This window comes from Manduca sexta, chromosome 27 (assembly GCF_014839805.1).
Source record: "Manduca sexta isolate Smith_Timp_Sample1 chromosome 27, JHU_Msex_v1.0, whole genome shotgun sequence".
Classification (NCBI taxonomy): Eukaryota; Metazoa; Arthropoda; class Insecta; order Lepidoptera; family Sphingidae; genus Manduca; species Manduca sexta.
Window position 1 is genome coordinate 15157930 of NC_051141.1, and position 13469 is coordinate 15171398.

Genomic DNA, 13469 nt, shown 5'->3' on the forward strand with positions numbered 1-13469 from the left:
ATTCTAGTTAGCTTACTTAGCTGGTCAAAAGCAAATCTATACTAATCGTAGGAATTTTCATTATTAGGAAGCTACATTAAATTAATCCCGAGTGCTATACTTTTTAACCTGGGCGGAGCCGCAGGCAAAAGCTAGTCTATAATAAGTAGTCACAATTTACTTAAGAAATTCATAATACAAGCTTTAGAGTTGTGGCTGCGGTGCTATCCCTTTCGAAAACCAAAATAAAGCCGGGGGAAGTTGTGGGTTACGTCTATCTGCTGTTACTTACGCAATGATATACCCCGAGGCCGTGCTTTATGTACCGAAGAAAGCCACCGCGGGTTTTCATACAGGATACCACCGGAATATCAACCAAAAACGGTTAGGGACTCGGTCCAATGTTCATTCGAATGATGCTATTCTCCTGAGTGTCGCGATTGGGCCGTAAGACCAGTGAAACCAATATAACCGTTCCACTCATCTCCCAAGTGACGGTAGCGATAACGTGATAATCCCTGCGAAAAAAGGCTGTTTCTTACAACTGGTGATGCCCCTGTTAATACCTATTCATGTCGTAAATCATCATGACGACAATGGCGCTACATTACGATAGCTTACGAATGACTCGACAGTGTTTTAGGAATTGTTGTTATATTTATAACAGAATTATTTTCCGGTCTACGATATAAAATGATTTCCACGTACACTATTGTAGTGAATTTATGATTTTATTTTTAACCGATAATAACCAATAACGCATCATCCTCGCCGTAGTAACGCCTGCATCACGGAGGCGCGCTCTACTGCAATATATTAATACTTCTTTCATGCCAGTGAAGCTTTAAACTTTATTTTCATAAAGTGCAATGTGGCCGCTTTTGTTGTAAATAGATAATAATTTAAGAAAATATATAATTTTCAAAAGTAGTTTTATTGTAATTATCTTCAATTCATAATATGCAATAATGTATGACAAATTGTACTTCATTAAACATTTTAGAACGGTTGCTTTGTAGGTTAAGAATTCTTTCTAGGTTTTAAAAAATAATTTCCCAAAACCTACTTATCTTCTCTCCGCCTCTCTTATCTGTTAGATACAATTAAAGGTGCTATTATTAAGTATTACGCGTTGTAACTTCCATTTGCAAGATTTTCTTATATTTAGAGCCCCCTGCACAACTTTTTTTTATTATTTATCCCGGCACTGCAAGGTAAATGGTGTGGGATCCGACACAGTTATGCCGGCCTGTTGGAACTGGATATACACAGGCTGATCCCGGAACGTAACACACTTACGTGGGCCACTACGGCGGGTTTTAATACCTTGTGTACGATGGGCGGCATGCGGGTACATATAAAATATATCCTACCACCAGCAAAACAAAAACTTCTGGGTATATGCTACTGGTCACATAAATGTATAATAATAATATCAGCCCTGTATTATATACTTGCCCACTGCTGAGCACGGGCCTCCTCTACTACTGAGAGGGATTAGGCCTTAGTCCACCACGCTGGCCTAGTGCGGATTGGTAGACATTAATGTATAAGTCGATTAAATAGTAAACTCAAAAATAAATTATAATAAAATGAGAACTTCTATGTTAGCAGTTTAAAACGATGACTTTTAAATATATTTTTTTAATTTATGAAACAGTTTCTTAAAATCTAGCAATTGAAACTCATATCTCATGTTGAAGGTTTCTGGATCAGGTGGCGGGTATAAACAAAGAAAATTATTTAACAATTTCAACGCATATTATCGGGTTATCATAGATATGAACCAATCATAATTAAGTTTCCTCATTACGTTTTCATAGTCATAAGCGCTTTAATCTGTTTATTTTCGAATTCTACACATTCGAGATTATTTACAAACTTGCTTTAAAAAGAGTATAAATATTTTCTATCTTAGTCGACATAATTTATATATACTTTTATGATTTCTTCTTATTATTATAAAAATTTGATTTATAATTTTTAAAATACCCCAGACTTCAGTGTTGGACGTACCGTTTTTTACAAAAGACAGCTTAATAGTGGCTTTGCCTTTGAACTTATTTTAAGAGACTGAGTTAAATGTCGTTAGCTTCCCGTTTCTTTTCCTAACAATTTTTCATATAAAAATGTTTATAAAGCCAACAAAGAAATTGAACACTACTTTGTAATGATGATACGTATTTGCATAACACAGATTCATATCATATATTATGAGAACAGTTTACATTGCACCTTACACTGTTTAAGTGTTGAAACCCGCCATAGTGGCTCACGTAAGTGTGTCGCATTTCGGGAAAAGCCGGTGTACGTCTGGTTGTTTGTGGTTGTTCAACAGGCCGGCATAATTGTGTCGACTGCCGTGGGCTAATTTCTCTTGTCAATCGACATTCTATTAGATCTTACTCCGCTTACCATCAGATACAGTAGGGTCACTATACCGTGCCTGCTTAGAAAAACGCTACGATAGATATCATTGTAAACATTTGTTTACAAAGAAAAAATAATTTTCTTCGCTACACCGTGGTTATAGAATAGATAATAACAATATGTGTCATAGAGAATATGATTTTCTAGCTATAAAAAGTATATGTTATACCTCTTTGATACAGAGTATCATACTGTAAACTTGTTCAATTGCAGCGTTAAACAAAAACCGACTAACACGTTTCCCCATTTACAGTATTATGAAAGAAAATGCAGATAATTAAATATCATATTATGGAATTCTCTTTGCGTTATGAATTACGGAGGTAAAAAAAGTAAGGTTCTCGGTAAAGCAAACGAGATAAACATTTTCTCATCTCTCAAAGTGTTTCATTTGACTTACTATGAAGTGTACTAATGCATTTAATTCATTTGCAAAGCTATTAAAAATATTCCCTTGCATACTTTGTATTTTTCTTTCGCTAGATTAATTATAATTGGCATAAGACTGAAATGTTGTTCACAGTGTTTTATGGAAGTAATGAATTAGAAATAGTACATTAGAATATAATGATGCAAAATAAAGGAATAGGAATATTCAACTCACATTATGACAGCACAATAGGGAGGACAGCGACGATATATTTAGGGCCTGTCTCGCAACTTTTGAGTAATTGCTACTCGTCAGATAAATATGTAAGCCGAACAAATACAAAAATCACATTCTAATCTATTTTTCCAAATAAATGGTAATAAAAGAAGTTCTATCTACATCATCAGCATTGTTCACTGCTGGACATAGGTCTCCTCCAATATGCACCATTTTATCCTGTCTCCTTCTACCTATGTTCATTACATGTTAAAAACGATAAATGACAGTTAAAACTTATGAAACAGATCATTGACATTGATCCTCTAAAAATTGCACGTTACCGGATATATTTTTTGGAACTGTAAAGCTTTATTCAAACGGCGATTATAACAACACCTCACAAAGAGAACCAATTTCTTCAATTTTTCCGGCGCGGCTAGGGGCTGCATCAACAAGCGCGCGCGCTATTGTCTCCTGTTTAAATTTGACTTGCGCGGCAGGGTAACTTCTGCTCAACCATATAATGGCGTCTTTTCATTGAATGCAGTAGTATATACTAAAGATTTAGTGTCGAATACTAAATCTCCACATTATCACAATAAAATATCGAAGCAAGATGTGTGAACCTTTATAAACATTTATAAAAAAAGAACCACACATGCCAAAACCGATATTCCATGTTACCTGCTACCTTCTACACTATAGGGACCGTTGTTGCTATGTTACTTCAAACATCTGAAATGTTCGGATCTGTCAATATTTTAGTAAGACGGACGAGCTTACAAATCACGTGTATATCTGGAAATACGTCGATAACAGTAACAGCTCACACTGTCCAATATTCATCGCTGTTGCAATATTTATGTGCCTCAATGACGCGTGCACCTCACTGGCATTCAAACTACACGTATTTCGTGCAAACTAGCCTCTTCCAGAGTTTCACCCATTGTTCAAATAACGAATTTCGTGGGGTACGGTGATAGGATTTCGAAGCTCAATTTTTGATGTTATAGACAATTGTTAGCCGAAGTTAAAAGACTGACACTAGATAACCGTATCACAAAGGTCTCGCTGCAGCCAAGCGAATGTGTGAATTGTATTCTGGTCCGTATATATGGACGGTGTTTCGTGAAATTTGAACAACGAAATATCTTTTTGCGATTTTTTTTCCTTAGTCTTTTATTCCTATTATTGCAGATAAATGCGTGAATTTCGCAGCCGTTAAAGTATTTTGTTACTTACACGCGCCTGCGTACAATATAAGTAACAGGAAAACAGAAGCACAAGCAAACAATCTGCGTAAAACGGGTTTAATATATAATTATAGTATTAATAGGTAAAAAATGCGTATTATAGCATAATTTCTATATTGATGCATAATTTAAATGAGTGTGAATTGTGACAAATTCAATATTCGTCCGTAATAGTAATTTATAAATTAAATTAATAATATAGCTGAAAATAATAATACATTAATTAAAATTTTCAAGTAGCACTAGCAAAAAAGTTGAAGTGAAGTTTTAAAAGCATCCTGTCAACATCCATTTATTGTCGACTGTTTTAGCTCCTTTGTGATTCCTTTTATTTAAAAATAAACTTTATGTACAGAGAAGTAAACATTTTAGCTTGACGTATAACTTAGTTAGTTTTATTAACTTTATGATGGGAAAATAGAATACTAAAGTTCTGGCGACCATTGAACGACATAAGGTGATTTGGCTACAATATGATTTTAGTTCACCTCAGTTTTCATTTTGACGAGCATGTCGACGTATTAGTAGCGGTAGTCTATTTGGGAGTGGAATGAAATGCCGAGATGAATGTCCGTAGGTTCAAAACCGGACTCGCATCTCTAAATTTTCTAAAGTTATGAGTGAATTCGCTTGCTTTAACTGTGAAAGAAGAAAATGTAAGGAAACCTACGTACATACCTGAGAAGTTGAGAAGTTTTATATAAGAATTTTGAAATCTGCTTACCCGCACTAGGCCAACATGGTGAACTTAGGCCTAATCCCTCTTACTGATAGAGAAACCCCGTTCCCAGCAGTAACAAAATATATAATACAGGGCTGATATTGTTATTTCAAAATAAATAATATATTATAGCTATTTATTACTGCATTTCATACATAGAGAAAAAGCGATTTATCAATTTTTTTATTGATAGTGGCAATAATATATAAAATCGAAAATATAAGGTGACCGTAGAATACAATATTCATGTATAAAACCTAGTCTAGCTAGACTCAATAAATGTATTTTTTTTTTATAAGGATCCTTGTTGTGCGGCGGAAAGGACTTTTCAAAATCAATCTATTAGATGACAAAAATTATGTTTGCATTAAGGTTTTTAAAATTTATCTGTGTAATTACTAGTATTTAAAATTAAAGAAATAAATTCATGAACGATGTAATTAACATAGTTCGGGAGACTAGGGATAAAAATTACGTGTATATGTTTGTTTAAAACGTACCAAAAAACTTACAGACACCAAAGTCTGAAGAAACAGATGCGGCTTTCCACGTATGATACAAAAATAACAACAGCAAATAAATTACTACTTTGTGTTGTAGTATCGCGGTGTAGATCAATAAAAAAGAACATCTAATTATGAAGTTATGTTAGTTTCATGACGTAACGCACAAATGACTTGATGACGACTGACGTATATTGCAATTACGTTTGTAATACACCTTTAGCCACGTGTGATCAGTACCAACTGTTCGAAACATTATATTATAAAATGTGACGCAAAATCGTGCGGCAAAAAATGTCAGTACGGCGAATAAGGACGAGTTATTTAAAATCAGTCTAGACGATACTAATGACATTAATGAACGCAACGTTGGGATTCTAGCTCCGCCACCTGGGGCCTTATTCTCTATCCTGGGCCCTTATTCTGTATGATAGTGTAAACGCGTAACGCGGCCGTGTCATGTTATCTCCGAAAAATGTGCGTGGAATGGTATTCTGTAAGTCAAATTTCTATAGTCCTAAACATGACGCGTTGTGTTACGTGCTTGTTACGCACTGTCAAAATAACGTGCGGGATAGAGAATAAGGGCCCTGTATGGATGACGTGACTTAACGCAGCGAAATGCGGAGGAAAATTTTGTGATTTTCATTTATTTACTGCGATCGATAATTGTATTTGAATGCTTGCAAGCTGGAATGCTTTACATAGAAATTATGTTTTATATTAATAGTTGAGAAGGATGTAATTTTTGCAAAAACGTTTGTTACTTTCATGTTTTGCCTACTACATACTTTACCGTAAAGCTAAAGGATTATTTGTAATTTTAACTAAGTAAATTTTTTTTATATGTCACATCGTAACGTTCTTATTTTTATGATTAGGGAACATTAGATCTTAACCTACCGTAAGGTAAAGTTAGAATTCCCAAAAATGTCTACAGGCATATTATATCCATAATATAATTATATTACAGGGTAAAGGCACCCATGAAGGTCCACCTAATTTTTAAATCTGGAGAAAATCGTTTCATGACACAATATAAAGAAAATTACTGCATATTTATAAATTTTATAATAAAAGAACTAACAAATTGTCGTAGGGTGAACTTAAAAAAAAAAACAAAAATGTGGATGGCCTTGTTAGAAACCGGGCTTCTTTAAGTCACCGACCATACTAATATTCAACCAATAAAAATATCTAATTAGATGTGATTCACCTCTACCTTTACAAAACCTTTAAAGTTCACAAAGCTATGTAACATTTTATTGATGAATATAAACTTATACATAGTAAGTATGACAGTGCCACACTTTAAAGTTAATTTTAGGTCGAGTATCTAAGAGGATTCCTCTGTTGGGACATGAATAATTCAATGTCATTAATATCAGACAGAGATACCTATCGTCGATGGTCATTGGGATTGACGTTTCCAGGCATTCAGATTAGTTTTTAATTTGACATTTCAGACTGGACTTTGTTTTAAGTTAACGATAATTTGCGGTCAACCTTGGCTGTCAATTATTATTTAAATAATAATATTATTTTCATTATTTTTTTTTTATTGTCAGATAACCTTCGATATATATGCACTACGTACTAGATTTGGTGTTCCGAACATTTACTGTGTTCAACTAAATTGAACTGTCATCCATTCAAACTGACTTAAGTGTGGTGTCAATATTGACAGCTTGTAATTATGTAAGAACCTCACAGTAAGAACGGCTTTTATAATATAAGAACTCGAGTCTAAGTTTAAACCATCATGTGAATAAAAGTATTAGTCAAATAAGTATAATTATTTGTTGTGCAAGTGAATAAATAAGTTATAACAGTGACGTTTTGGTCGCCATTTTAGTTCAGATTTTGAACAAATAGTTTATATGGACGTTCGTATCTATAGAATATACTTCAATGCAGATAACAATAAAAATATTGTTAACTGCCAAACTTTACGACATTATTTATTAAAAACCAATTCTCTGACGATTGAGCATATTACTACAAAATAAAAATGGCTTATTCAATATAAGCTTGGTTTATTAAGTATATGTTTCCTGATTTGTCCGACATAATTTACAGATCATCGTATTAATATGATTGTTTAGCTTGCTTACTCATTACACGCATATAACAAAGAGATTAATTACAATTCGAAGTACAATAGCTGCAATTAATCAATTATTAGGGAGCCTAATGGCTGTTATCCGATTACTATTAGCGATGTCTTAATGCTCTCGGGCATAATGGCTGACCGTTTTTTTAGAAGTTATTTATTTTGAATTTATGATACTTACGTGTAGAAAAAATTAATCATCATTTCTACACAAAGACTTAAAACAGGATAATCAGTTATAGACCGGACATTCGCACTAAGTTTGGGTATGTAGCCAAAATGTCTAATTTTTTAAAAAATATGATCTATGTAATATACATTGTTTGATATTGCCATAAACTGAGATCAAATCGATGATGTAAATTTTTTATATACTTTTTAGAATAGAATAGGCTTTTGGAATACTTCGCTATATCCGTTCTTTTTTCAAGATTACGCGAACAACATCAATAGACAAAACATTTTAAAGATAATACACAAATTGAAATACAAATAAATATTTGAGCTTTGAATTCGCAGAATACAGTTATTAACTTTATACACATATTCTACTTCAGTGTTTGAGGTAAAGCAAACATTACAAAGAGCAAAGGGGATTTACTAAGAATATTAAATAAGTTTTCTGTAGATACGTATTAGTTCTCGAGGAAAATACCACGCTTTTACTGAGAATATTAAATTGTCAGTACTGTATCTCAGTTTCAAACAACTCGTGTTTATTTTTCTTTTTAAGGCGAGAGCCTTGGCCATGTTTGCTACATTTGTTGTAACTGAGTTACTAGCGGGAATATGCAAAGATTTACGAATAAATTATTTAAAAATAATGTTTAGAACTTTTTAGAAATTGGAATATACCAAAATGTTACTTATTAAATTGTCTATTTGTGTTGGTTGTAAATTAATATGAAGGAGTAGGAGATGCATGGAATCAACATTGTTAGTGACATTGTTAAATTACTGAAACAATATCCAATAATAAAAAAAATAACGAGCAAATGTAAAGATAATATATGAAATAAGATGTATAATTATTATCTTGAGCCTCTCTGTTGGATCAACTAGTTACTTATAGTGATTCTATTAACCTGTCGAATTAGGACCAGGCGAAATATTTAGAGGAACAGTGGTTTCCGTAACTCTTGCGTTGCAGCCTGTCGGCGCGTTCACCCCAAAGCACATAATCGATTGCACGAAGGCGGGTGGCGGTTGCAAATTTTATACTAACCGTAACGTTTGCTATTATATATACATAGTTATTGTAGTATAGATGCCAGTGACAACCCGATTCCTACCAGCTTCCCTTTTAGGTTTAATTATGTTTGTCTTAGTTTTTGTTTTTTGTTAAATTGGTCCTGATGTGTTAACTAAGGCAACTTTTTTTTGCATCGGGTTACCTTTTGAAAAATTTCACCCTTCGCCCTTTGATAGATGCCCCACTTTTTTGTGACGTGATTTGAAACCGGATTATATTATAAAATAATTTAATGATTATTGACAAATCTGTCCTTGTATATAAAACCGATTAATAAAGAAAATCTTTCGTTACATACATATGTAGTAGCCGAAATGTACAAACCCTAACAAAGAAGATAAACGGCTCTTTTCGTGTAGAAAATAGATTTTTTTATTAAATAGGATATAGTTTTATTGCGAATTTAACAATTGAACCTTAAAGTAAACTTTAATATAATTATTAATTATTTTTTTTCATTAACTACTTCTTCTTTTCGGGTATAAAATTCTCAGAAGTATACTTTACTTTACCTTTAAATAATTATACCAAAATCTATTAAATTAGGTTTTTAAATAATGTTATACAACTGCGACAATTTCTAATGTTACTGGTGGTAGGGCCCTCATAAGTCCGCCTGGGTAAGTACCACCGCTATGTCTATTTCTGTCGACAAGCAGTAATGTGTAGTCACTGTTGTGTTCCGGTTCAAAACAACATTGTAGCCAGTGTACATAATAAAACTTAACATCTCATGTCGCAGCACGGCGAGCGCATTGGAATACCGAACAATACTTTGTAATTCAAGGTATGGGATGGACTTTCTACTCTTTATAGGTGATCGTATCGCTTATCATCAGGCGAACGGCTAGCTCGTCTCGTCATTCAAAGCAATAAAAAATAAATTGAACATTTTTTCTTAATGTTTTCAAAAAATCCGTTGAGTGTTCTCTACATTTACTTTAAACGTCCAAACATCCACAACTATCATAAAATTTGTTATATATTTTTTTAATTATATGTTCTAAGTACAAGCCTAAACTTTATATTAACACGTGAAGAGAAAAGGTTGTACTCTTTTTAGCCCATAGTGCGCAGGGAGAAACGCGAATTATCACCATAAGATTAAAAAATTAAAAACGTTGCAAAATATGTGTTACAAATATATTAAATTCAACGGTCGAACTTCGGCCAATGGACGACCACTAGATATTATAATTATTCATAATTTAATCAGTTTATAGCGGCGATAGCCTAGCTGGGTGTGGAACGGACTGCCAAGATGAATGTCCGCAGGTTCAAATCCCAAAGGAAAAATGATGTGTGTATTCTTTGTGAATTATCGCTTGCTCTCATGGTGAGGGAAAACATACTGAGGAAACCTGCGTACCTTAGAAGTTCGCGATAGGAAGTTCGAGGGTTTGTGAAGACCAATCTGCACTAGGCCAGCGTGGTGGACTAAGGCCTAATCCCTCTCAATGGTAGAGGAGGCCCATGCCCAACAGTGGGACAGTATATAATACAGGGCTGATATTATTAATCAGTTTATTTATAGCGGGTTATTAACGTGGCGGCCCTATATTCCACTTAGCGCTGAGCTAGTGTGGGTGTGTGCTGTCGATCACGTTAGCAGAAATTGTGGCGTATGCGGCTTTACGCTTCACTGGCTCGGCACTGGAATTGGTCGCTTTTCACGCTACAGATAAAATATTATATAAATGCAACGTATTGCTAAAATTCAATTAATCAGTATAATTTCTTCGTAATGCTTATTCTATTGGTTATTTGAGTGTTTTATTGTGGAATTGCAGTACAGTCTTGATCCTTTATTGTTATTTATAACTAGTTGTTACTCGCCGCTTCGCCCGGGTATTTGGAATAAAAATTCTGTATGTATTTTCCAGAATTAAGTAGCTATGTCAATATGTGACATGATCTACCGATGAGCCAATATCATCCAAATCCTTTTAATTGTTTCTGCGTTTATTTCTAACAAACACCCAAACATGTTTCCAAGCTGCTGCATTTATAAAACGAAGTTAGACTAAAACACGATCGTTGCCGTCCTTAACATATAGAAAACTCTTTATCGAAGCTGAACCCTTATTCGTTCCCTCGTGTAAAAATCATAAGTTAGACTTCATCCCTCGACGATTCGGATTGATATGATTATTCATACCTGCTCCGTACACATAGACATTCATTTGGCATGAAAACTCCGAAACTCCGCTTGAAATACAGCGTTGAAAAGTAAACAAAGTTAGCCCGCGGGCACAATCCATAACATGCATTTTCATGTCCATAGTTTTGTTGGTTTTATAACTGATTCCATAAATGTGATTGCACTATGGATTTGAGCAATTCAATGGAGTACCTTAAAATAACTACGTGTTAATATAAGGTTTACTGGTGGATACTAAATAGACTTAAACAATTCGTTGATTAGTTTCTTGTGCAGAGAAGACAAATCAAACTTAGATCATAGTATATACTAGCTTCATCATAGTATATAATCATAGTATATAATAGCTTTACTAAAATTATATTAACATTTAAGAGTCAATAAAATTATTAAATGTGCGTTTAAACAATAAAAACATTGATTAAAAAAATACACAGACATGATAAAAAAATATCTCAAGCGGCTCGCCTTTAAAGAATTTAAGCATTCTTCAATGAGACATATTTTATGTACAATACTAACAGAAAGGACTTAACTTTCTATAATTACATATTATTATATAAATCCACGTGAAATAAAATTCCGAGATAAAAGTTCCGGTAGGTATATATTTTTATGGGTAAAAAGTAGTCTATGTGGCAATCTAGACTATAATGTATCTTTGTGCCAAATTTTGTCCGGCACCATTCAGCAATTTTGACGTGATTGCATTACAAACATCCTTACAATGTTTAGCATTAATAATATAATACTTGGAATACGTTTGTAAGTAAAGTCTTATTGTTTCAGAGCAACTATACGAAGTTTCTAAAAAACTTGCATACGGAGCAGATCGCCAAACTCCACGCTAAGAACCAGCATGAATGCGATCTACTGGAGGACCTGCGCACCTACATCATCAAGCGCAGCGCCATCGAGAAGTCTTACTCCGAGGTAACATTTCTTTATACACAGCGGACACTAGACTTGAGGCCGTAGATAAATCATTTTTGTGCTATCAATACGTTAACAGAAAAAGAAATAATGATTTTTTATGTTTATGCGAATGTTACACATTAAAATAAAACTATTTTTCGGATTTTATCACGGTTTTTATATTATAATTGTCTCTCCACGTTTCGGAGATTCGGCAGTCTTTCTGTTCACGGGACGGAATGAGGTGTTAGTCGTCTGAAAAGTCAAAGTAAAAAAATATACGCATAGTTTACGTAATTGTATACTCAGAATAATAAATCGGTAGAAATTCATAAATTATTATAATATTAACATTCAGTCCAGTCTGTCTGTTATAAATACTCCAGTTAAAGTCTATAAAAAGGTTTTTACCAAAATATATTTCAAATCAAATAACGTCCAATTCCCACAACGTGCACGTCACTCAACGTTAAATAGAAAACACAAACTGGATAAAAATACAAAAAATAACATAAAGGCCACATCATGGTGAAGCCTGCGACCGCAACAAAGTTTTAACGCGTGCGAAACTGTTATTCAACAGTGTATTACAGCTTTATTGTTTTAAAATTGACGATTTTTTACGATTCATTGAGTAAAATGTTTTTATAGGGTGTTCGTTTATTGAAACCGATGTTACATTGTTTAATTTAAAGCTGTTACATAATTAATAAGGAAAAAACACAACATATAAATTATGCAAAGGCTAAGCTAATTTCTTTAATTTGGCTAAAATAAAGTTTAAGTGTTAATCAACGAGTCATTTCTTACAATAGCCTTAATTAATTAACTTATAAATCTACTTCCTCTGTTCTTTAAATCAATTCATTCAAAAATAAATTTACTACATCTTACTTATTATAAATATTATAAACGCGAAAGTATGTGTAAATCTTTAGGTGTTTGTTAGAAGTAAAAGCAGTTACAACCGAATGGATTTGGGAGCAATTTGGCACAAGGATAGTTCATGTTTTGGATTAACACGCACTCTTTACGCCAGTAATGTGCTACCTTGGGAAATAATGGATTTTTTTAAACTGATCTTTAAAAAATGCTGCTAGCGTGGTATTGTGTTTTAGTGACTTTTGTAGCGGAAGAGGCACTACACACGGGCAAAGCCGCGATCGCCTTGTAGTCAATAAATTTTTTACTAGCTACGTTTTGTGACCAATGATACCGTTTCAGCCACTCAATATAAAAGTACAAATGCCACGTAGTCACGCAAACGTTAACATTGTTACTCTGGCATTTGAGTTCTTGTTAAGTTTACTAACGTGTGCAACATTCACCTGTTTAAATATATAATCTATAATCGATAGTGCATCAGTGGTTTACAACGTTTAAAATGTCAAATGTCACGTATTTTATAGTTTAACTGACGATTTGATCTCTAATAAGGGACATCACACACTAGTTATTTTGGCAGTCCGTAACAAACTCGTAAGGCACCGCGTCGTGTTTAAGATAATAGAAATGGGCGTACAGGATACAATTCCACGCTAATTTCATGAAGA

The 13469-nt window shown here is 33.6% G+C and overlaps 1 protein-coding gene across 2 annotated transcripts in view; it reads left to right on the plus strand.

Annotated features, from left to right (window-relative positions):
* LOC115445597 (protein nervous wreck) overlaps positions 1 to 13469 on the plus strand; it is a 130862-nt gene that overhangs the window by 39347 nt on the left and 78046 nt on the right. For both annotated transcript variants that reach the window (XM_030171919.2, XM_030171918.2), the window contains exon 2: positions 11791 to 11934. In XM_030171919.2, the coding sequence (XP_030027779.1) occupies positions 11791 to 11934 (144 nt within the window). The remainder of the gene's footprint in view (positions 1 to 11790; positions 11935 to 13469) is intronic.